The sequence below is a fragment of the Euleptes europaea genome, chromosome 11 (genome assembly GCF_029931775.1).
Source record: "Euleptes europaea isolate rEulEur1 chromosome 11, rEulEur1.hap1, whole genome shotgun sequence".
Taxonomy (NCBI): Eukaryota; Metazoa; Chordata; class Lepidosauria; order Squamata; family Sphaerodactylidae; genus Euleptes; species Euleptes europaea.
The window spans coordinates 29,896,354-29,922,358 of record NC_079322.1 but is presented as its reverse complement, the minus strand read 5'-3'; the positions used below and the strand labels follow the sequence as shown (position 1 = coordinate 29,922,358).

The 26,005-nt window shown below is 42.1% G+C and overlaps 1 protein-coding gene across 1 annotated transcript in view; it reads right to left on the bottom strand.

The window, feature by feature from the left end:
* The window catches only part of CPNE4 (copine 4), a 185,957-nt gene that overhangs the window by 41,230 nt on the left and 118,722 nt on the right, over positions 1–26,005 (bottom strand). Inside the window, exons 7-8 of the mRNA XM_056856978.1 lie at positions 13,096–13,194; positions 3,395–3,481 (exon numbers count right to left, since the gene is read on the bottom strand). Of these exons, the coding sequence (XP_056712956.1) occupies positions 3,395–3,481; positions 13,096–13,194 (186 nt within the window). The remainder of the gene's footprint in view (positions 1–3,394; positions 3,482–13,095; positions 13,195–26,005) is intronic.

Genomic DNA, 26,005 nt, shown 5'->3' with positions numbered 1-26,005 from the left:
CTCTGAAGAAAGTACTTGTTGAAAAAAACATTGCAAGTAAAAAAAAAAAAGCATTCACACTCCCCCCCACACCTGCTCCCAAAACCTTTATGCCTATGCACTGGAGAGAGGGTAGCTCCCTCCCCCTTTATTATCACTAAGGATAATGGAACTGTTTTTACAGTAGGGTTGCCAGCTCCGGGTTGGGAAAAACCTGGAGATTTGGGGGGTGGGGGCTGGGGAGGGCAGGGTTTGGGGAGGGGAGGGACTTCAGTGGGGTATAATGCCATTGAGCCCACCTTCCAAAGCGACCATTTTCTCCAGGTGAACTAATCTCTATTGCCTGCAGATCAGTTGTAAAGCGGGAGATCTCCAGCCACCGCCTGGAGGCTGGCAACCCTATTTTACAGAGAGGTGGAAGACAACACTGCTCTATAAGCTGTTCGTCATAGGAACAAGCTTGTGGATCCCAGTGATAGCATATGGGATAAATAACTCTTCATGCTATGCCACCAGCTCAAGCCCTACCACATTATTTCCACTGGTGGGCCATGATTCTCTCACTTCCCCTATTTAATGCAACTTTATGGCCATGCATAGGAGATGGCCACGTATGGGAAAAAGACTGTTGTCAATATGTTACGAGCCATGTATTAGCCCTGGAGCTGGCAGTCCCATATTCCTGCTTGCTGCTGGTTAGAGAGCATTATAAGACGAGGAATGGAAGGAGATAGCAGTGGAGGAGGCCCAGAAACATCCTTTATTTGGCATCCTTTCCTTTCCAGAGAAAGTGAACACATATAAAATGGTACTAAAGTCAACGGGCATTGGGAAGGGTTCTCTCTCGTGCTTTCATGGCAAAATATATTTTGTCCTTTACTCCCCCACCCCAAAAGCATACTGACATGATTTGTACAGTTTCCAACTTATTTACTCACAATGATTTCCTTAGCAATCATAATCCATTTTACGGATTTCACCAGTCCCTAGTATCACCAACTGACAGCGCAATTCTAAACAGAGTTACAACCTTCTAAATTTACTGAAATCAATGGAGAAAGAAGGGTGTGATTCTGCTGTGGATTACACTGAATCACAAATGAAGCTGAGTTCTTCTTACAGTTTTGTAACCAGGACCCAAGACTTTAAAGGACTCAAGAGAGAACAATCCCATAGGAAGGTCTCCTGCTCAAATCCTGCTCTAACAGATGCAAGCAGCTGCTATTGTGCGGTTCCCATTTCTATCAGTGAAGGACATATGTGGAAGAACCTGATGGCGGATTTCTGCCCCAAATCCTCCCGCCATTCCTTGCAATTCAGAATCAGAGGTGCAAAAAAACTGGCATGATTTAAAAGGTTATATTGGGGTCTGGATTCACAGCAGGGCAGTAGTGTTTTTTTCCAATCAAAAACTCTGTCTGGAAAGAATGGGAGGGGGGCAACCTCTCTGTGCCTATCCCTTTCCACAACAAACCACAGGTAGATGGATGAGGTAGATGGATTTAGTTTAAGTCTAGCATTGCCAGCCTCCAGTTGGTGGCTGGAGATCTCCCGCTATTACAACTGATCTCCAGGCGACAGAGATCAGGTCTCCTGGAGAAAATGGCCGCTTTGGCAATTGGACTCTACGGCATTGAAGTCCCTGCCCTCTCCGAACCCTGCCCTCCGCAGGCTCCACCCCCAAAACCTCCAGGTATTTCCCAACCCAGAGTTGGCAACCCTATTCAAGTCAGAGGTCCCCAACCTTTTTGAGCCTACAGGCACCTTGGGAATTCTGACACAGGGCAATGGCGCACACACAAAATGCCTGCCTCAAGAGACTGGGGAGAAGAGGGGCAATTAAAAAAACACGCTGGGAAGGAAGGGTGAGAGAGAACAAAACAAACACTGGGGTGGCAGCTAATACTAAAACAATGTTATTTTAATCTGCATAGCCGACCAGCTTTTCAGGGGCCAATCAGAAGCCCAGGTAGGCAAGAGCCTCACTTGGTCCCACCCACTTTCTAAAAACACCTGGTGGGCACCAAGAAAGGTGCACCATGGCAGGCGCCATGGCACCCACAGGCACAACGTTGGGGAGCCCTGGTCTGTGTGACTGAGGGACAGAAGAGTTCAACTTCTTTTCCCACCATGCCACAGTTCTGATCTGAATCAGGGACCTGCACAGCAACCATGGCTTCACTCAAAGCATGAGGGAGATCCTTTCACAGAGCTCCCAGCATTATATTTGTTTTAAACCTTAGGGTGGCTCCACGTACAGGTTTTCCTATGCAACCCCCCCCCCCCAAAAAAAACCTGCCGTCACTCTTTTTGTGACTTCCACATGATACTCCCATGCTGTTTCCCCCTTCAGGGTTTTTCCCGGCTCCACTGAGGGTTTCCCCAGACATGATTTGGTATGTTTTCCTGAAATAGGTTCAGGAATAGGTCCCTTTCCTGAAATAGGCCCATATCCAAAATGGGTTTAGGGTAAGTGCGGAAGGTGATGATTTCTTCTTCTCTCCACCCTCATCTGGTGTAATTTCATAGAATCATAGAGTTGGAAGGGACCACCAGGGCCATCAAGTCCAACCCCCTGCACAATGCAGGAAATTCACAACTACCTCCCCCCTCCACACATCTAGTGACCAGAAGATGGCCAAGATGGCCTCCCTCTTATCATCTGCCTAAGGTCACAGAATCAGCATTGCTGACAGAAGGCCATCTAGCCTCTTCTTAAAAACCTCCAGGGAAGGAGAGCTTACCACCTCCCTTGCGCCTGTCATCCACACTGTAAAAATATCGCTATAGTGTTAGGACACTATAGTGACCTTCCTAGTACCGATAGAAAGGGGAAAAATGGCAATACATCTGCTGAAGGCTAGGGGGGAATGATGGGTGCGAGGGAAAAGCAATGAGAGCAAAACAGGGGATTACCCCCCTGCAGAAGTGGCCTTGGTGGTTATAGTATAACCTCAGGGAATACTGATCCATAGAATTATGAACACACAATATAATGCATCAGCAATGCAGGTTTTGTTCCTTTGTAATGAATTTAAGAAAGCATGCAGAATACTGGTATTACTTTCCATAGGCAAATATTTGTCTTTGAATACACATAGGGAATAGAGCTGAGCTATCGGAAGGGTCAACAGCCACATTTCTTTCTGCATAGCAGCTGCCAGCCCTATGAAAATGTTGATCTGCCCTGAATTAGCAACATCATCTGTTATGCTACTTTGGGGAGTCTCTCACCATGGTTAACCTTCTGTGATATGCTTCAACATATTTATTTTTACATAGAAATGTCTGCAAAATGCAGACTGCTGACTCCAGCTTCCTTTCTTCAACTGTGTTGTCAGTTTGGCATCTTATGTTTTTTTTAAAAAAAAAACTTTCCAATTTTAATTGTAGAAAATTGTTTCAATGACAGCACCTTGCACAGGTTAAGAATGACGATGCCGGAGTTCTTGTAATTCTTCTTCTTTACTTTGTATTTGGGGTTTATGCACTCCCACTGCACCTGTGAAAACACAAGTCCCCGAGTGAAAGTCTTACACAAAACTGAACAATTCGTTCAGGCCGAGTAACATGTCCTCTGCAAATGAAAACAAAACAAGGAATCGTGCAAAATAGCTCCAGCCCAAATATACCTATCAGGTCCAAATTAGATTTAGTTCTTGTCCTTCTGCAAACATCTCCATCTCAATATGCCAACATTAATTCTCTTAGCAAAGTTATTTGAAGTACATCAGAGGACAACTGCTGCTTTGCTGGAAAAGAGGATAGGTTCATTTAGCCTAGTATTCTGTCTTCAGTGGTGGCCAACCAGATGCTATGGGATGCTCAACAGCAGGGCGTGAATGAAGGAGTCATGAACTATTCACTATCATCCCCCACCCCACCATCTGGTAATCCGAAATTTGCTATCTCAGAGCATCTGAGATGGGTATTGGCTGACACAGGGGAGGTGGGCTGAACACATGAAGCTGCCTTCTACTGAATCAGACCCTTGGTCCATTAAAGTCAGTATTGTCTACTCAGACTGGCAGCAGCTCTCCAGGGTCTCAGGTAGAGGTCTTTCACATCACCTACTTGCCTAGTCCCTTTAACTGGAGATGCCAGGGATTGAACCCGGTCCTGGGACCTTCTGCAGATTTTCTATTGCTGAGCCACGGCCCCTTCCCTGGAAGGCCGTCTGGCAGCAGCTCATTCTTTATTCTAGAGATAAGACTGACCAGATTCTTTGTAGGGCCAGGTGAAACCCTGGCGTTCCCTTGTATACACAGGTGAGCCACTGAGATTCTCCTTGCAGATTCTCAAATTGCCAGTGGCTCTCTCTTTTGGCAGGAAGCTATAGCGGGTGCAGAGTACAGGGTATTATAAGGACTGGCTGCTAGAGTCCCTGGTTCAAGATCCCTGGCACTTTCCACCTAGTTTAGCACCATTGTTTAAACCAAAGGGATCAAGACAATTCATTACAAGCCTTCAGTAAGAGACTATTACTGAAATATCAGGTTTATGCATATAGTCAGGCTACTGAGAAACGAAATGTTGCGAGGTTTGGATACAGAAATTGTTCAAAATATGCTCTTAGAACAGGTTCTTGAAGGCAATGTTTATCACCACCTTTCATGAAAGTGATTTAGGCTTCACGCTCTTATCCAGTTAAGTCAGAATACTTATTATTTTAAAAACATTACCCATCACATTGGCTTGTAAAACTGTCAATGTAAATTTGTTTTTCATACCCCAATGTATGAAATGTACATTTCATTGATATTATCACACATCAGTGCCTGTAATCCATTAGTGAATTCATCTGAATGAGTGAATTCATCTGATTTTTACAAGCTATTAATCTGTGTTAGGCTGTTTAAGAAGCTGGAAAATGTTCCTTGGAGGGTAAATAATCAACTACTTACACCAAGGAAGACCCATTAATGCTGGATTCTCAAACTGTGTGAAAATGATAATTTACCCTTAATCAGCTTTACCCCCACTGATCTTACAGAAGTTAAGGAATGAAAAACTGTTTGGAGCAAAAAATGTGCATTTAAAAAAATATTTTGTGGACTAAAGTCAAAAACACCAACTCTAAATAAATCCTTTGCAAAGGCACTGGAAAGTCTGTTTTTGATTATACTTCAAATAGGTGCTTCAGTCCTATTGTTTAATTGGTGACATGGAGATTCCATTATCCCCATGCAGAATTGCACATGGCTAGCTGTTGTGCATTCTCTTCCATGTTGAGGAATGCTCCTCATGGGAACCCCATTTAGCTACTGGAAGACACTCTAACTCTGGAGAGGGTGCCTCAGCCTTCTTTGTATCATGCTCTGTGAGGCTGCACCACATAAGTGCATCAGAAACCCATGGGACTGTGAATTTGATGTGTGACACAGAAATAAATCAAGGGTCATGTAAGCAGAACTTGCGGTACAATCCTAAACAAGGTTACACCCTTCTAAACCTGTTGACTTCAACAGGTTTAGAAGGTTGTAACTTTGCTTAGGATTGCGTTGTCACTTCATGTAAAGTTTAGGATTGAGAACACTGAAATATCTTAAACGATGTTTACGAGGTTAAAAATAGAACAAACCAAACCACATGCAAATATGCTTAAAAATAAAAAATTATCATTATGTGTATTTTGGAGCCAGGAATATGAAAGCAATGTCATGCTGCAGCATTGGTCAAAAGTTGTTTCACAGACCCTCTCTTCAAAAAGGGCTTGCGTAAGTACTATTGTACTAGAAAATATTAAAATCCACTTTTTAGGAGGCCCGTAGGATATTAGTTAGGCAATTAAATTATAATAATTTAGGTCCAATAATGTGCCCACAGGAGGGTATATACTTCAATCTCATTTCTTTTAAAGATATCCATTATTTCAGCTACCACATGTTGTACAAGCTGGATTGTGTCATGATTTGTATTTCAAGTTAATAACTTCAACAGGTTTCAAAGACACAACATTTCAAAACATATGGTGAATAAGAGAACATCACTTGGAAGTGATATTTAATGCCCTTTTCCCCCTCAGACCCAGCAACACTTATGCTTCATGGTCACAGGCAGCAGCTAAAGTGGTAAATCTGTACCTCTGTACCACTTTAGATTGCGGGTGGGGACTTGTGAGTAAACATTTCCCTATGCTTAAGAAAACCCTACCATAGAAAACTATGTCAGGGATAGAAGGCTAGGCTCCAATCTAAACTCATTTCTACATGCAAGGTTTCTTTCTAATAAAGCTGAGGGTTCTCTCGTGTGCAGTCTGAACTTAGCATGGCTAAGAATCAGGAGTTTTTCTGCAGTTTGTGAGCACTAGGACATCACACACAGGCATTTGTGCTACAAATGAATATTGTGAAATCCCTCATATACTTCTGCAGACGCCCCTAGCATTTACTTGGTTTGGTGATTCGGGTGACAGCCATACTTGTTGCTATCGGCGTGCTTAATGCCCATTAAGAGGTTAAAAACTTGTTCTCCAAGCAGAATTTTCAGTACTGTCATCTTGGAACATAGTGAACAGACTAATAACTAAACAAATTTAACAAGACATATTTCCAAGCTGTATGTAGCCCAGACAGATGAATGTTCCCCTGTTTGCCCTGGAGCTTAATTATTCTTCATGTGAAGAAGAAAAAAAAAACATTTCCAGAGGCGGAAATAGGCAGACAAGGGACCACATTTGCCTGGGCATTTCCCCAATGATCTCTAGAGGACCCCCCTCCCCATTATCTCAAATCCAAGTTCATACTCTACCCCCGAAACCTAAATGATGGTTTTCCCAATTAAGGTTGAACACAAATCTGATGGAGACCTACAAATATGCAGTGAAGTCCTATGCAGATACTCCAATCTAAGCCCATTTTTTCCCATGGGCTTAGACTGGAGTAACACTGTATAGGGACAGCACTGCCAATAACTCACATCTGTCTGAACGTAGAGCTAATTTCAGCCGGTGCACTCCAGGGCTGAACCTGGCTTCAATCCCAAGGTTCAACACTGTAATTTTTGGAGCATGATATGAGTTATTTGACAATACTGCTGCCTACTACAGCTGAATGGGCTGTCAGACTTTTCAAGCTCCCTTGTCCAACTCTGCTGCTTAGCAGTATAAACTAGAGATTCTTCATAGCCAAGGGAGATTTGATGCTGACAGGCCTGAGAGCAATTGCCCAGTGTCAACCTTAGGAAAACACACAATTTTAGAGTTGGGAATTCCATCAGATGTTGGTTTATGTGCTGTTACTAAATGTACGTCTTCTAGAATTGTTTTGGAAAAGCAGGACTCCCTTGTTTTTGCGTAGGTAATATGGAAGAAATGAAAAAAGGTTTCCATGCTTCTATTGGGATTTTAATGACTGGGAATTTTGGAAGTGTTCTGAGAGCATTTGCTCTCCGGTTAGGAAGAAGAATTGGTTTTTTTACCCTGCTTTTCTATACCGTAAGGAGTCTCAAAGCAGCTTACAACTACCCTCCCTTCCCATTCCCCACAACAGGCCCCTTGTGAGGTAGGTGGGGATGAGAGAGTTCAAAGAGGCAGAATATATTTTAGAAATACAGCCTCCTTGAATTCACTGGACTTTTTTATATACTGGTGGTGGAAAGTACCATCAAGTCACAGCTTCCTTATGGAGCCCCTGTAGGGTTTTCAAGGCAAGAGGCATGATTTGCCATTGCTTGCCTTCTCATGGACTAAGGGAACTGTGACTAGCCCAAGGTCACCCAGCAGGCTTCATGTGGAAGAGTGGGGAATCGAACCTGGTTCTCCTGATTAGAGCCTGCCACTCTTAACCACTACATCACACTGACTCTTTTTTATACTAGCTGGTGCAAAATATTGCAGCAATAGATGCTGGCAGTCATGGCTATATTCAGAGGTGCTGATAGAATGCATGAGCTACTTGGTTGTGTCTGTGCCCAATGGGGATGCTCGTTTTATCTGTTAAAACCCTTCATGGTCCAGTCTTGAGAGTAATAGTGAGACACCCTGTTATTCCTTCCAGGTAGGGTTGCCAACTGCCAGGAAGTAGCAGGAGATCTCCTGCTAATTCAACTGCTCTCCAGCCGATAGAGATCAGATCACCTGGAGAAAAATGGCCGCTTTGGCAATTGAACTCTATGGCATTGAAGTCCCTCCCCTCCCCAAACCCCACCCTCCTCAGGCTCTGCCCCAAAAATCTTCCACCCGTGGCGAAGGAGGACCTGGCAGTCCTACTTTCAGGCCAAATACCTGTGTCAATTTTGGGGAGAAGCAAAATGGGAAGCGAGCCAGCGCTGCATGCGACCTGCTGCTTGCATTCAGCTCTCCCAAAACAACTTTGAAAGCACAATGCTTTAAGGATCAAAATCTGATTCATCGGAAGGAGATATTTTATCCAGGTGTCAGTTTTTTCCAAAGTTTATTTTTGAAAATAATGCTTTTCAGCCCAATATAAATGTAACATAGGCTGCTTCCACAATGAGACACTTCTGTACTGCTCAGTCATTCCTTTTCTGCAGTCAGTCAAAAGCAGCAGAACTGCAACAGGCAGCACTATTTAATATAGTATTATATACCCTATAAATATCTAGCTATACCAGCTATTTCCTTGCTCTCAAAGTAAAGTAACTTCATTTCAGCAAAGGTTTGCATGCCCCTGTAATGTTCCATTCATTCCTTTGCTTTCAGCCTTGTCCATTGTTTCCAGGGGCTGATGTATTCTTGAACCAATAGTTAATTAATATTTCTTGTCACCAGGGTGGAAGGAGAAATTCAACTGCTGCTTTTGACTTTGCTGTCAAACCAATTGCTCATTTTTTTGTTTGATGTTTTTATTTTTGTAATTTAAAAATTACAAAAATAAACAATAAACTATAACAATAATAAAATCTTAAGAAAACCCCAATAAGAATGGCTTTGGATGCAAATTAAAAGTACTTAATTCCTCTCCCCACAAACAAGAACTGATAATTAACAATCATTCAGAAAAACCTGTGGCCAGAGCCAGAGAGAATGGGAAGTATTAATTAAACCAGAAGCAGAAGATAAAAAGGGAACTGTAAAGGGTCAGTAACCCTTAGAAACTTCAATAGTACTTTGACTGCACAGCCAAGAGCTGCAATTGCATTTTATGTTAGCAAAAAACTGCCACAAAGGTTTGAACACATGAAGCTGCCTTATACTTAGACCTATCAAGATCAGTGTTGTCTATTCGGACTGGCAGTGGCGCTCCAAGATCTCAGGTGGAGGTCTTTCACATCAACTATTACATGATTCTTTGAATGAGAGATAACCTGGGACCCTTTTGCATGCAAGCTGATGCTCTACCTCTGAGCCATAGCCTCTTCCTGAGCAGTCGGTAATGGCACCTGGAGTCTCCTTTGAGCTGAGGAAACACATGATGGCAATTCCAAACTAAATGGCAACAGTGGAAGTAATCCCAGAATGCTGTTTTACATTTTCGTTGCAGGCAAAAGATCTAACTCAGTGAACTTAGAGATAATAAACTCTAACACTATTCCATCCTCTGGCTTTCTATAGTTAAGATACATAAACATAGCAAATCATAAGCAGTTTAATATAGTTCTTGTAGGTTATCCGGGCTGTGTAACCGTGGTCTTGGAATTTTCTTTCCTGACGTTTCGCCAGCAACTGTGGCAGGCATCTTCAGAGTAGTAATACTGAAGGACAGTGTCTACTGTCCTTCAGTATTACTACTCTGAAGATGCCTGCCACAGTTGCTGGCGAAACGTCAGGAAAGAAAATTCCAAGACCACGGTTACACAGCCCGGATAACCTACAAGAACCAATGAACTCTGACCGTGAAAGCCTTCGACAATAGTTTAATATAGTATTAATAACCCATTTGAGCACATCAGCCATATTCCTCCATACCCCAGAGATCAGACAATGTTCGCATGACTACGTTTTAATAAACAAATTAAAAGCAAGCCAAGTAAAATAACATTGTCTTCTGGAAATTTCCATGGGGACCATATGTAAGAGGGTTTCTGAACATCCACATAGCTATTTTTTCCTACTACAAAGACAGATTTTTCTATTACGTAATATTCCCTTTGCTAATAGGTGTCCAGGTGTGTCTTTATTTTAAGGCTATTTTTGAAATCCCTCTAGTTCGCTTCAGCTGAGAAAAGGAATATCCTTGGGACCTGGCTTTATGAAAATCTCTTATTGAAATCTGTTCACAATGTACATTTCTGTCAAGAACAGTACAACGCCAACAGTGTGGGAACTCAATTTGGTATCACACATCAGATCTGATATTTTCCTCTTTCAGACTGATGAATGCAAATGGCTGCAAACCTATAGCCAGGTGGGTTTTTATTTAGATTGTCAAAGGCCTGTATGATGTAACCCAGCGGGACTTATGTTTGACACCCCTGAGTTAGTGTCTCAAACTAAGAACTGGGAGACCTGGGTTCAAATCTCCACTTTCACATGAAGCTTGACCTTGTAGCATTCACTCTGTCTCTGCCTCAAACTTACAAGGTTGTTGTAAGGTAGGGTCGCCAACCTCTAGGTACTAGCTAGAGATCTCCTGCTATTACAACTGATCTCCAGCCAATAGAGATCAGTTCACCTGGACAAAATAGCCGCTTTGGCAATTGGACTCTATGGCATTGAAGTCCCTCCCCTCCCCAAACCCTGCCCTCCTCAGGCTCCGCCCCCAAAACCTCCCACTGGTGAAGAAGAGGGACCTGGCAACTCTCTTGTAAGGATAAAATGAGGAAGTGAGATGCATGTATACTTCCTGGAGTTCTTTGCAGGAAGGGTGGGTTAAAAAGGCACCAGTAAGATAGATAAATTCTTGGGGAAAGGAATAAACAACACATATGCCACAATCAAAAGCTTATTCTTCTTTAAAAGTAGTGTCACATACTGCGTAGAGTAGACAAGGGAAAGACTCGACTTTAAATTCAAGTCACGTTCATAGTTAGCCATCATTGGCAAGACTGTACCTCTCTCCTAACCTACATCCCAGCAGCGGAAAGATAATGTACAAGTGATGAAGTTTTGATTTTTCTTAGAGGAACTGATTAAAGCTAAAGGCTCCAGTACTGTACACTCACAGGAAAGGCTACTTCCTAGCCTGAAACAGGCCAAATCATTTATCATGTTCAACAACTTTCAGCAATCCAGACTGGCAAAGATAAATCTAATACCAAGAAATGGAATTATTAACGAGCTGTTAGTTCCATTTACTAAGGCCTTTAACCAGTGATTGATTTTAGAAGCCAATTTGGTTCATTATGATGGAATGGGATCTGTCACAGCGGAGTGCTGTGAAAGCAAAGAAACTGCCTAAGAACCATGAATACTTTGCTTTGTGAAAGGTTATCCTTGTTTACCTTCTCTGTCATGAATTGAGATAGTTGCTTTTTAATATTCCTGCGCTGCAGACCTTGCAATTAGATATTTTGCGAATTTCGCCTTAAACACGATTGACAATCGAACTTACCGCCTTCAAAGGTGATGATCAGGCGTAAACCGATCAACCAGCTTGTTTTATTTACACCAAACAACTGCAAATGCCCGCTGAACAGGTTGTATTGGACTTTTGCAAACCACTTAGCAGCCACTAGCATAACTAGACACTATTAGGACAGATGCTGAAGTGTAGGGTTTTATTAAAACACAGCATTTATTTATGACTGATTTATATGATTTATTGTGATTATTATGATTTAATTGTCTATTTAAACTGCTGCCTGCTTACCAGATCAGTTAAGCAGCAAAGAGAGGGGGGTAGTGGAACTCAATTGGGGTGCGTGAGAATGCACAGGTGCTAAAAGCCAATTGTGCTGGGCTACATGGTTAGGAATACAACCTACTGAACAGCCACGAATAGGTTGATGAACAGTAGGGTTACCAACCTCCAGGTACGAGCTGGACATCTCCTGCTATTATAACTGATCTCCAGACAACAGAGGTCAGTTCCCTTGGAGAAAATGGCTGCTTTGGCAATAGGACTCTATGGCATTGAAGTCCCTCCTCTCCCCAAACCCTGCCCTCCTCAGTTGTAATAGCAGGAGATCTTCAGCTAGTACCTGGAGTTTGGCATCCCTAGCTGGAGAACATCTGTTTCATACTTGATTTGGGCTCCTCCCAAATCTTTCCTTAAGAACATAAGAAAAGCCATGCTGGATCAGACCAAGGTCCATCAAGTCCAGCAGTCTGTTCACACAGTGGCCAACCTTCAAAAGGAGTCCGGGTGGGGGGGAGAGAGGAAGAGTGGAGAAAGAAGGAATACTCTCCCACATGGCATTGTGTCACTGCTGTCGAGAACAATAGTACATACAACGGCACACCATGTCAGAAGTTTTAATATCCTTCCCAGAAGCAAACTCACAGGGTTTTTTTGGATCTAAAGATGGCTAATAAGTTAGCCCTCAGAAGCAGGAGGTCAGCTACCCAGGGAGGAATAAGCAGCTCGCTCAGAAATTCCAATTAAAATTTCGCTCAGCTCCAGTTCCTATTGAAACCGTGAGTGACATTTTAGCACGGCATAAATGCCAAACAAAAAAGAAGAGGGCAGGAGGGAAAACGAACAACTGTATACATTCTTCACCCACACACACCCAAATAAATCTAAGAAATAGAATGATTTACAGCTTGTTGAGAACTCTGTTAGGGTCAAAACAGGCATGACAGTAACCACTGGCAAAGTGCTTGTCTGTATTAGTGTTCTATGCACATCATGTCATATATAAACACATTATAGCACATTAATCAGCCTGTTCTTGCGCAGAGTCTGCAGCAAACCTGACTGGACCGCTAACTGCTGTCAGAGCAACAAAGAATAAGGGTTGCAACTAACTGTTGCTCTCTGCTAGCAGGCACCGTACAAAGTTAGTATTTACTCTGGAGCCTATTAAAGGGTTTAGCCCCTCTGAAGGCAGAATGGTTAGCCTTCCAGCAGACATTTAAAACTCGTTTCCACACTAGTGATTTACAAGTCTAGATCAACGTACTTTTGATGGTGCGCCTTCCTTAGAAATCTAAAGAAATGTTGGCTCGAATGTTTACATCACATAAATAAAATGTGACTACACAAGTGGAGAAGCAGCTTGACATTTTGATTCTGCTGCTGCTTTCAAATCACCCACATTCCTCTTACATACCTGTCGCCCTTCCATCGCTCCTCGCATTTCCTTGAATGTTGAACTAAATTCTCCAATAAAGTCATGCTTGCCGTTGGAATCCCAGTCCCAAACTATGCACTGAAAGATAAAAAGAAGAGCATTATTTCTCCTTAAAAAGGAGCAGCGCCTTGACCCAAATGGCAATTCCTCTGCATGGGTCCCTTGGTCCTGGCAGTGATCTTTCTGCATGTCAGAAGGGGGTGCAGGAACAGAAAGAAACATGGGGGAATCACTGTTCCATGCATGCACAGTTGAATACAGGCCAAAGATCTGAAAGACAATGGTTCCCACTTTAACAAAAGAAGGATGCTGCAAGACCCTCTCCCCAAAACAACCCCTCATATACACTACACTAGTTCCAAGATGGTTAGATCCATACTAAAGTTTCTGCTCACAGAAGGCACTTATGTCACTGGAACAGAAATGTCTGCCTTCCCACCACCAGCTAGAGCCCACTAGTCTCTAGGGTTGCCAGCTCCGGGTTGGGAAATACCTGGAGATTTTTGAGGCGGAGCCTGAGGGGGGTAGGGTTTGGGGAGGGGAGGGACTTCAATGCCATGGAGTCCAATTGCCAAAGTGGCCATTTTCTCCAGGGGAGGATGGGCTGGAGATCAGTTGTAATAGCAGGAGATCTCCAGCTAGTACCTAGAGGCTGGCAACCCTACTGATCTCCCCAAAATGCCATTCTTGGAGAAAAGGGAACCCTCAAGAATGGCATGAGAAGAGAATCTGGGTCTTCAGCTGGAAGGGGGAATTGACAGAAATTATCCCAAACCTTCTGTTAGTGGAAAATTTAGTCATGATCCAAGCCAGAATTTTGAGACTGCTCTAAAAATCCAGCAATGCTTAGCCCATCTGCTAAGTTTAGTGAATTAGCCAGGTCCAGGTAAGAAAGGTAGCAGCAGCTTCTAGATCCTTGCTGTTCCATTCCTACCTAGTTTCACTAGGCTGTGCTGACACAAGGCTATAAAAGGTGCAGGACGCAGAGAAAATAATTCCCCTACTTCTTTTCCCCAACTTAAGGATCTTGACTAAAATCACACTTAATGACATTGCCTCTGGGCAGGAGCATGAGACACATTTCACCTGTGTGGAAAGTACCTCCACACTTAAGGAACTTTCCACACTTCAGGAACTTTCCACACTTAAGGAATTTTCCACACTTCAGGCACTTTCCACACTTAAGGAAGGCTCTTCCCCAACTTAAGAATCTTGACTAAAATCACACCTAATGACACTGCCTCTGGGTAGGTGCATGAGACACATTACGCCTGCGTGGAAAGTGCCAGCAACAAAATAAAAACGTATCAACTCTTCCCATCAACTATCCCATATATAGAACAGACTTTTTACTCCAATGCTACACCAATAAATTCATACTGGTAAACATGACTTAATGGAGCATAATAATCTTAAGTGATATTTTTCCTGCAACACAGAATAAGTGTCCATTTCCACTACAGGAGCGTTAAAAGCAAGATGCGTTTTTCCATTGATTATCACTGGCAGCAACACCCCACGAAGCCCGGTTATGTAAGCAGCAAATTTGTGCTACCATAGCTGAACAAAAACACCTTACGCCTGACAAATAGTTCAGGCCAGGCTTTGCCCCTTGCAAAGCCTACTCTCTTGAATACGGGAAGTAGAGCTATAGCAGTGCCTCGGTCTCCAGTGAGGCCGAAATGTTTGGGATGTTACACTGTAGGACACTTGGCAGCTCCGTTCCTTGGATGCCAAACAGATGCTCATGTACTCTTACATAACTGCTGGCAGCAGCTGTAGCTGCTATAGCTATAGCATCATCCCCCTTAGCCAATCTTTTGGTGATGATCTGTAGACTGTACAGTGTACACCTGATCCCTGACACTCTCTCAGCGAAGTGCCCATCCATATGAGCAGCATATCCATTGCCTTTTCCTTGGCTTTTCAGACTTAGCGACATACCAAAGCAAGTTATGAAATCACATCCTACATGAGAAGAAATCCGCCAACACTGAAACCAACCCATCCGTTCCAATAATTAAAAAACAACAACAACATAGCACCTTCTATACTAATGTTTTATATCCTGTGCTTATACCAACAGACCCATCACCCATTAAATTTTGTTGCTGTAAACCTGAAATTGCAAAGTGTAAATGTGTGTGCCAACACCCCGACGTTTCACAGATGGAAATAGAGCCTGGTGTTCTTGTGATACCTCATACTAATGACCCTTTCCCCCAATTGTTATATGCTCGTGAAGGATATTGTCTGTCCTATCCTGAACTGATTTATTAACAGTAGCTGATCCCATCATACTTAATAATTAAAAGTAAGCTTTACTCACTGTAGAGTAAATTAGAGACAGTGATGTACTAGGGTACTAAAAAATGACTGCCCCTTAAACAGGAGCAGCTGGAAACGTGTGAAATACACAGATCATATAGGCATACTCTTGGGTAGCAGTAGCAGATTGTAGATCCCTGCTGAGGGCCAAAAACGCTGGGAGACTCAGGCTATTTATGCAGGGCTGTTTCTGTCGTGGTCATCCCGCCGACTGCTTTGGGCATCCTTTTGATTATGCATGCCTTTCCCAACCGTGAGAGGTCGCCTTGCTCTCCCTGCGCATTTCCACATGTTTTGCCCATGTTTTCCACATTCTGTTTTAGCCAGAATCTGGAAAATGCGGGCAAAACGCGCGGAAACACATGGGGAGTGCAAGGCGACTTCTGATGACGGGACAGTACAGGACTGTAAAACTCATTTCAGTGAAATACATGTAAAATGTTATATCAAATAGTTAGTAAGGTACACATACATATAGCTGTTTTCTGCAAATTACTGAAATTAAAAAGTACATTTTAAAGAGGAGCAAAAGGCCAGAAGAAAAGGCCAGAAGAATGGAATGGCTGAATACAGATACACAGAGAATGTATACCTGAACACAGGAACATCCCTGTCATTTTGCAGTACCTTTTAAATCAGTTTTGGTCTCCAATTTTTATATAAAGGAGTGCAGTGGGAAGTACAACCTGGAAAAACCTGGAAATACAACCTTCTTTCCTAGCTTGGAAAGAAGGCGGATGAGGGGAGACATGATAGAGGTCTATAAAATTATGCATGGTTTGGAGACAGTGGACAGGGAGAGGTTTTTCTCCCTCTCCCATAATCTGCTAAAGCTGGAGGGTGAGAGGTTCAAAACAGATGAAACAGAATTTTTTCACACAATGCATAGTTAAATTGTGGAACTCCCTGCCCCAGGATGTGGTGAGGGCTGCCAGCTTGGAGGGCTTTAAGAGGGGAGTGGACATATTCATGGAGGAGAGGGGTATTTATGGCTGTTAGTTAGAATGGATACTAGTCATGCTGCATACCTATTCTCTCTAGTATCAGAGGAGCATGCCTATTATTTTGGGTGCGGTGGAACACAGGCAGGATGCTGCTGCTGCAGTCGTCTTGTTGGTGGCTTCCTGGAGGCACCTGGTTGGCCACTGTGTGAACAGACTGCTGGACTTGATGGGCCTGGGTCTGATCCAGCAGGGCCTTTCTGATGTTCGTATGTTCTTAACACATTAATAAACACCACTTTGGTAAAGACTGCTGAGGAGGATATTCTGGTACCTTGTCTGACACAAGGAATTCTTCACTGATTGGAAGGAAGAAATTTTGTCATTTTTCACCACATAAATCTAGAACTTTTCGTTGACCTTTATATCCCAGAGGGATAAAATATGTTTGAATCAGGCAGATGAAGCACATTTCTCTCTGCAAAGCAGAGTTGTTTGGTGACAAGTTTGACAGAGATAGGAGAAATGTGTCCCTCCGTGTCTATGTTTATATATTTTAGAGGTACAGTTTAAAAGTGAGCGAAAAAGCTTTGCAGTTCCCTCGATCGGATATCCAGGTTTTCTCTTGAAGCATGCTGAGAAAGCAGCTCCCCTATTTTTATTAAATCTCCATTGTAAAACTACAGATGCTAATAAATTCCACCAAATATTTAAAAATGGACCAAACTACATATTATGTACACTTTTAAAATCTATATTAAAACAGCTGCTAATTTGATTATGGATGCTCTCTCTGACTTTAACCTCTTGGGGCTGATGGCAGTTTTGACTGGGCAATCTAAACTCAAGGGAAAATGCAGGGCTGGGAATTCTCCTTCAGAACTGCTTTTCCAAACCTATATATTTATAAAAATATTTCTTGCCTGCCTCCCCTTTAAAAATTGTTTGTGGCTTCCGGGTCGGACGGCCCCCCCGCCACAAGCGCGGAGCTCCGCACTCTTGCTGCCTCGCTGCCGCGGGGCGATTATCTCGCCCCTTAAAGATCCGGCAAGCGGCTCCCCTTGGAGTAAGAGGGGAAGCAGAATCGGGTGCCGGCGGCGGATCTGTCAGTGGAGCAAGAGCCGCCACGAAATCGGCGGCGGTCGCCCAGACGGGATTCCGCTGTATAGCCGGCGCCATCTTAAAGGCACAGCAAGAAGAAAGCGAGGTGAGATCCGATTTACATTAAATTTGGAATGAAGAACTTTTTTCTTTAATTAAAATAGCAACTTGGGGTGTGTGGCAATATTGTTTATAAAAGACTCAATTTAGAACCATCTATAGTTTCGCTACGCTTTGTTTTGTGACTTTTGGCTTTTTGCCAGCTGTGTGACGCACAACAAAAAGTTTCTTACCAAGCAAGAACTCAGAAATAAAAGAAAGGAGTTGGAGAACAATCAAGTGACATGGAATAAGAACATTTAAGATGTCATAGTGATTGCTTTCTCTGAACTGGATTCTTATATCTGAAATAACTTTTGTGTAATGATTTAAAAGAAAAGCTCTGCCCCCCCCACCTCCCTATTTCTCTCCTCTGGATTATAAATACTAGCTGCTCTGTCTTCAGCTTTTACAGCTTGCAAATGGGAGAAAAAGAGAAACATACCAAGGATATTCTTAAAGACACAAAGCTGGTGGTATCACTTCCTCAGAGAAGGCCCTCTGTGTCTCAAATTGTTACTAAACAGACAATTTCTCCAGGTGCACCTACATCTGTTGCTACCAAGATGACTCCAAAAGCAAAGCCTGAAGTAACACTGACCTCTGTATTTGAACTTTTAACTAAGACTCACCAAGATGTTACTGAAATGAAACAGAAGTTATCCCAGAATACAGCTACTACATCCCAAAACTCTGCTGCAATAGCTACTTTGCAAGACACAATCTCATCTCTGACTATCAGGCAAGATAGGGTTGAAACCAAGTTAAAGAAAAATTCACAGGAAATTAAAGAAACCAAGAAGAAGGTGGACACCCTTGAGATGGCTATTGCATCCTCATCTGACAGAAGCGAGAGACAACAAGACCAGATGGCGATGATAGAGCTTAAGATAAAAGAATCTTCGTTACGTATACGTGGTTTGAAAGAAAAAGTTGAAAATCGGGATTTACGTGGATATTTGGCAGCTCTACTGGCAGATTTTTTACAAGAATCTGAAGAAGTTACTACAGGGATGATTGTGACAGCTTATAGAATGAATTCTGCATATGCAACCAGAAACAAAGTACCTAGAGATTGCCTGCTTCAATTATTTTCGAGGAGTCACCGGGACTTGATACTTAATACTCATTATAAGACACCGTTAAAAGTAGAAGGTGAGCCTCTGAGACTGATGAAGGAAATACCGGCAAGATTGCTGAGGAAAAGGAAAGATTTTATGGAGATTGTTCAATGTTTAAGGCTCAATGGAATCCAATATCGTTGGGAATACCCTCAGGGCATCTCCTTCACCTTTAAAACAAAAAGGTTCAAGTACACAGAAGTGGACAAGGCCGAGCAGTTCTTAAGAAGATATGATGCAGAATTGGTGAAACCTACTAAACCAATTAAGCAAGTTCCAATCAGAGAATCTACGGAAGAAGAAAAGGCATCTGAAGCATCTGGAGGGGGAGATTTGCCAACAGACTCTCCAGAGGACTCTCCAATTGATGAAGCTGAAGACTAAAGAATGGGGGGAAGGGGGGCAATAAGAAAAATGCTTGTTCATGTTGTGTATGGAAGAGTATCGGATCTAACCGATTTTTGATATGTTACAGGTCTTATCTTGGAACATCAACGGATTGAACTCTCCTAATAAAAGGAGGAAAATATTTTACCAGCTACAAAAAAGTAATGCTAATATTATTTGTTTACAAGAAACTCATATACTCCCAAAGGATATTTTTAGGTTGGAGCATTCAAGGTTGGGTACACTTTTCACGGCATGTAATAATAGCAGAAAAATTAATGGAATAGCTATGTATATACCTATTTCAATGGAACCAAAAGTAGTTTTCCAAGATACAGAGGGAAGAGTTTTGTTAGTTGAAATAACATGTGGCTTTCAGAAGTTAATGCTTGTGGGTATATACGCGCCTAATATAAACCAAAAAGTTTTTTATGATAAACTCGCAATATTATTAGCTGAATATGCCACAGAAAAAATGATATGGATGGGGGATTTTAATGGTGTTAACGTACCTAAGATAGACAGATCTGGAAAAAAGAAGAAAGCAACTAATGAAGGAAAATTGCCAGGGGTTTTTGATGCTCTTACTGATCAATGGAATATGTTTGATGTCTGGAGATTGGCACACGGCAATAAGAAAGGTTACACCTTTTTTTTCCCAAAGACACCTTACATATTCCAGGATAGACATGTTGTGGTTATCGAAGGGCTTAATAGAGAAATCAGAAGACTCAGAGATTTTACCTAGGGTTTTGTCTGATCATAATGTGGTTTCAGTTAAAATTCAAATGGGAGATAGGGGATATAAACCCTGGAGAATTAATGATTTTATTTTAAAAAATACTAAAATAGTCATTAAATTGAAGATGGATATACAGAATTATTTTAAAGAAAATATGGATAAGGGTACCCGTGAAGATATAGTCTGGGATGCTGGTAAGGCAGTATTTAGAGGACTGTTAATCCAACAAAATACAAGGTGGCACAGGGAAAGGGAGAAAAACAGAAAACATATACTAGATGAAATAAGACAAGGTGAAAGATATCTAAGTAGGTTGCAAGATAAAGCAGCTAAACAGGAACAGCAGGTTAAGATTAGAAATTGGCAACAATATGAATTTTTAATTGCAGAAGAAATTGAAAGTAAACTTATGTATAATAAACAAAGATTTTTTGAACACGCAAATAAGCCGGGTAAAATGTTAGCTTGGCAACTTACCGTATATACTCGCGTATAAGCCGAGTTTTTCAGCCCCAAAAAAGGGCTGAAAAAGCCGAACTCGGCTTATACGTGGGTCAATACGGTAGGGGAGGGGAGGGGGGAGAAGGGAGGGGGAACTTACTGCCGCCGCCGGGCCCACGCCGCTTCCTGGTGCCAAGAGCGGCCTGGGGCAGCCTCCTGCAGCTGCAGGGAGGCTGCCCCGGCCCTCGCCCGGCTGCGCCGCCGCTTCTGCCGGCCGAGGGCGGCCTGGGGCGGCGGCCCCGGCCCTCGCCCGGCCGCGCCGCCGCTTCTGCCGGCCGAGGGCGGCCTGGGGCGGCGGCCCCGGCCCTCGCCCGGCAGCGCCGCCGCTTCTGCCGGCCGAGGGTGGCCTGGGGCGGCCTTCTGCAGCTCCAGGGAGGCTGCCCCGACCCTCGCCCGGTCGTGCCGCCGCCGCCGCCAGGACCGCGCTGCTTGCTCCTGCACCGGGAGCCCAGGTAAGCCTGCGGGGGGGGGTTATAAGCCGACCCTCGGCTTATACGCGGGTGCCTAATTTTTCCCCATTTTGGGGGGGAAATTAGGCACCTCGGCTTATACGCGGGTCGGCTTATACACGGGTATATACGGTAAGCAGAAGGAAAAGAAAATACCAATTACTCAAATTAAAAAGAATGGCAAGATTACAAGAAAAAAAGAGGAGATTTTAGAAACATTTGTAGAAATTTACACAAATTTGTATAAGAAAAATGCTGTCTCAGAGGCAGAAATGGACAAGTATCTTGTTAAAGGGGACTGGGGAAAAATAACACAGGAAAACAAAGATTTTTTGGATTCTTTAATAATTAAAGAGGAGTTGGAAGAAGCAATAAAAAAAAGTAAATTAAACAAATCTCCTGGCCCAGATGGATTTAATGTATTTTATTATAAAACATTCAAAGATCAGTTAACTCCTTATTTACTGGAAGTAATGAACTTAGCATTGAAAGAAGGAATTATTCCTCAAACCTGGAAACAAGCAAATATAACATTAATACCAAAGGCAAATTCTGATATATTGGAAGTTAAAAATTTTAGGCCTATTTCATTGTTAAATGCTGATTATAAATTATTTGTAGCAATATTAGCCACTAGATTAAAAAGAGTATTAAATCAAGTAATACATGAAGATCAAGCTGGCTTTCTACCTGGAAGGTTAATGAGTCAGAATGTGAGGGTGGTAATTGATCTTTTAGAATATGTAGAACAAGATACAACACCAATAGCTTTGATATTTTTGGAGCTGAAAAAGCTTTTGATAATGTCAACTGGCAGTTTATGTTTAAGATATTAGATTTTATGGATTTTGGTGCGAATTTTAAAACAGCAATAAAAGGAATATATACACAACAAACTGCCAATTTGAAATACAAAGGGGAACGAGACAGGGATGTCCTCTTTCCCCTCTACTGTTTATTTTAGTATTAGAATTTTTACTGTATAATTTTAGAATAAATGATGATGTAGTTGGTGTACGTATAGGTAAAAATCATTATAAACTTAAAGCATATGCGGATGATTTAGTTTGTTTTTTGACTGATCCGATTGATCAAATTGACAGATGGAATAAAATTTTGGAGGTTTATGGAAAGCTTTCAGGTTTTAAAATTAATAAAATTAAAACTAAGATTTTAACTAAAAATATGACTCTTTCACAACAACAAATATTAATAAAAAAGACGGGGTTTAATATTGAAAACAAAGTTAAATATTTAGGTATATGGATATCAAATAATAATCTTAATTTATTTCAAGATAATTATGTGAATCAATGGCAACAGATAAAAAAGGACCTGACAAGTTGGGAAAAATTGCCATTATCATTGTGGGGAAGAATTTCGGTAGTTAAAATGATGATATTACCTAAAATGCTTTTTTTGTTTCAAAACCTCCCAATAGTTAAGGGTGTACAGATATTTGATGTTTGGAAAAAAGATATTTTGAGATTTCTCTGGGGTAAAGAAAGACACAGGATTGCATATAATAATCTAATTGAACTGAAGGAAACGGGAGGATTTGGACTACCAGATTTGAAATTGTACTATCAAGCAGCATGTTTCACCTGGATCAAACACTGGATTCTCTTAGAGAACCAGAAATTATTAGAATTAGAAGGATTTAAATTGAGATTTGGGTGGCATGCTTACTTGTGGTATGAAAAAGAGAAAGTAAATAAAGAATTTAACTCTCATATTATTAGGAAAAATCTATTAAAAATATGGAATAAATATAAGGATGTTTTTGAGAGCAAAACTCCCGGCTGGATTAATCCTGTAGAAGCATTTTTGAGAAGGGGTATACATTTAAATTTGGATGGTAATAATTATAGAGAAATGATAGAATATAAAGATGGTATATGAGTATTGAAATTAAAAGAAGAACTTCAGATTAAAGATTGGTTCATGTATTATAAATTAAGAGATGTTTTTAATAAAGATAATAAGTTGGGTTTTAATCAAACTAAATCGGAATTTGAGATTATACTTTCAAAGGGTAATAAAGGATTGATAGGGAGGATATATAAATTACTAATAGAAATAAATTTAGAACAGGAAAGGATTAAGCCGGTGATGTTGAAATGGATGAGAGATTTAGGCTATAATATAGATCTGGAAATATGGGAGAATTTATGGAAAAAGGAATTTAAGTTCACCATTTCAAATGAAATAAGAGAGAACTTGTATAAAATGTTTTATAGATGGCATATAACCCCAGAATGGTTAAGTAAAATGAAGAAAGAAGATGAAGCTTTATGTTGGAAATGTGGTAGGCAAACAGGTACATTTATGCATGTTTGGTGGTTTTGTAAAAAAATAAGGAGGTTTTGGAGATTAGTTTTGAATGAAACTAATAATTTGATTAAATCAGTAATTAAGAGAGATCCCGCCTTTTGCTTATTGGGTATGTCAAAAAAAGATTTAGATAAAGGTGACAGAGTCATATGTCAATATAGCTTTGCAGCAGCAAGAATTATAATCGCAAAAAAATGGAAGCAAACAAATAAACCTTCAATTAAAGAGTGGAGAGAAAAATTATGGATGTATATGCGGATGGCCAAAATTACAGCTTCTTTACATGGTAAAGATATGGAGGAATTTAAATCTACATGGTTAAAGGCTACCGCATATTGGGATAAAGTGGCAAAAACGGATTTTAAAAGTATAGTTAACGAACTATAGTACAATAAGATTTTAAATAAGAGATAATTACAGATATTTTATTTGGTAATGTCATAACACTCCATCGGAAGTCCAATGGTGATGGGCACTGTGGTGGGGGGGTGGGATTTGGATTCAGGGCACGATGGAATTTAGAGAACTGAATATTGTATTAGTATATTGTATTAGTATACTGAACATGTATTGTATTGTGCGCTGAACATGTATTTTTTGTTTCTGTTTTTTTATTAATGTATTATTATTTTTGTTTATGTTTTATTATAAAAATAATAAAAAAATATAAAAAAAATTGTTTGTGACATGCAGTAGAATCATAGAATCCTGGAGTTGGAAGGGGCCATACAGGCCATCTAGTCCAACCCCCTGCTTCATGTAGGATCAGCCTAGAGCATCCCTGACAAGTGTTTGTTCAACCTCTGCTTAAAGACTGCCAGTGAGGGGGAGCTCACCACCTCCCTAGGTAGCTGATTCTACTGTCGAACAACTCTTACTGCGAGTCCTATCCTCTGCTGCCAACAGGAACAGCTCCTTGCCCTCCTCTAAGTGACAGCCCTTCAAATACTTAAAGAGAGCAATCATGTCCCCCCTCAACCTCCTCTTCTCCAGACTAAACATTCCCTGCTCCCTCAGCCTTTTTCCATAGGGCTTGGCCTCCAGGCCCCTGATCATCCTCATCACTCTCCTCTGCACCCGCTGAATTTGGTCCACATCCTTTTTGAAGTGAAGCCTCCGGAACTGCACACAATACTCCAGGTGTGGACTGACCAATGCAGTGTACAGCGGAACTATGACATCTTGTGATTTGGATGTTATGCCTCTGTTGATGCAACCCAAAATCGCATTCGCTTTTTTTGTTGCTGCATCACACTGGCTGCTCATATTTAACTTACAGTCTACCATAATTTACAGTAAAAAGAAAAGAAAAACGGCTGTTAGAGTGGCAAGAGCATAAGATTATATAAATACATCAATCAAATGCTTAAACAAATACAAAAGTTGCTTTTATCTGTCACCTAAAGCTTAAAAACTGGGCATAAAGCAAGCTATTGTAGGAATTCATTCAAGAGTGCCACCACAAAGAACGCCTTCATCAATCAAACTACTGGCTCCATTTTACTGCCCTGAGGTTTGATTTTTAAAAAAAGAACCAATCACATTTTGTTTGGCCTTTATGGACCCTCATATTTAAGGTCGCATCCTGTTTTCATTCTAGTGGTAATACAAACTGTTAAGCATATTTGAAACTTTACAAATACAACCATTCTTTGCCTACCAAATTCATGAGTGAGGGTTTCCTTACACTGAAGAAAACCAAAAGTCTGGCCAGTAGGGTTGCCAGCCCCCACCCCACCCCCGGCCACTGGCAGGGGATGGGGGGTAGGGTTGCCAGATATTCAAGTCTTAATTATCTTTGTTACCTGTAAGCAAACCTGATAGTTGTAGCTTTATGATAGACATAGAGAATTATCTCTCATATACAGAACTATCTCTCACAGAGAACTATGCCTCCCAAGTTTGTTTGAGGGATAACCTACCTCAATATTTAGTACAGACCTAGCCCCTTTGCATTCTAATTCCTGTGGAAAGCATTGCGATGAGCAGGCTGTGATATCACCACTTTCCATAGGGGTATATCATGTAGTATGTATGTCATTAGAACTTCTGTTCAGGTAACAGAGGGGTATTCTTCACGGAGATTTGCTGCTGTTTCGACGCTGATTTGCGTCGGAGTCAAATTTTGGTTATTCACTGGAGATCCATATTTTCCCCCACTGAGCAAAATAAGCCGCATTAAAAGAGAGGCAATCCAAACCACTTTTGAGACGATCTTTCCTGTGGACCCGTGTTTTATTGCTCAGATGCCCATGAAAAAATGTTTGCTTCGCTCCCCGGGACGTCTCCTTTCTCCTCCCCCAAGAACGGTGATTGGCTGGGGGCGTTTCGCGCTCGGACAAGAATACCGCCCCTTTTGCTGCCTGCCTGCCCCCCTAGAATCCTGGCACTTCTCTCCCTCCGTGCCCGTATGCCTTCCCTGCCCCTCGCCCGGGATGGGCCTTGGAGCTGGGCCCACACCTCCAAGCCCAGGGGGAAGTCGGACGGACGGCTCCAGGGGGAGACCGTCGGGGCCACGCCATGTGCTCCTTGCGCGCTGGGGGTGGTGGTGGTGGCAGCTCGGTCTAGGGCAGCTGGACCCGTGGGGGGGATGTTCAAGGGAAGGGGTTGTTGGCCCCTCTACCCCAGCGGGGAGGGGGGATTTTTGAGAATTCGGATGGGAAAAATGTGCATCCTGAGAGGGGAAAACCCAAGGCAAAACTCCCTCCCATCACTCTTCTGAAGAGTGGCGGCCAGCCTGCTCTTATCTCCCTCCTCTCTCTCGATGCACTGTGGCCGGATCATGGCCGATGCACAATCTAGGGGCCTTCTTTCCTCTCCCCCCCCCCCCCGCCATGCACACTGGCTGGATCGGGGCTGGCGCGCAAGCTAGGAGCCCTCCTGTCT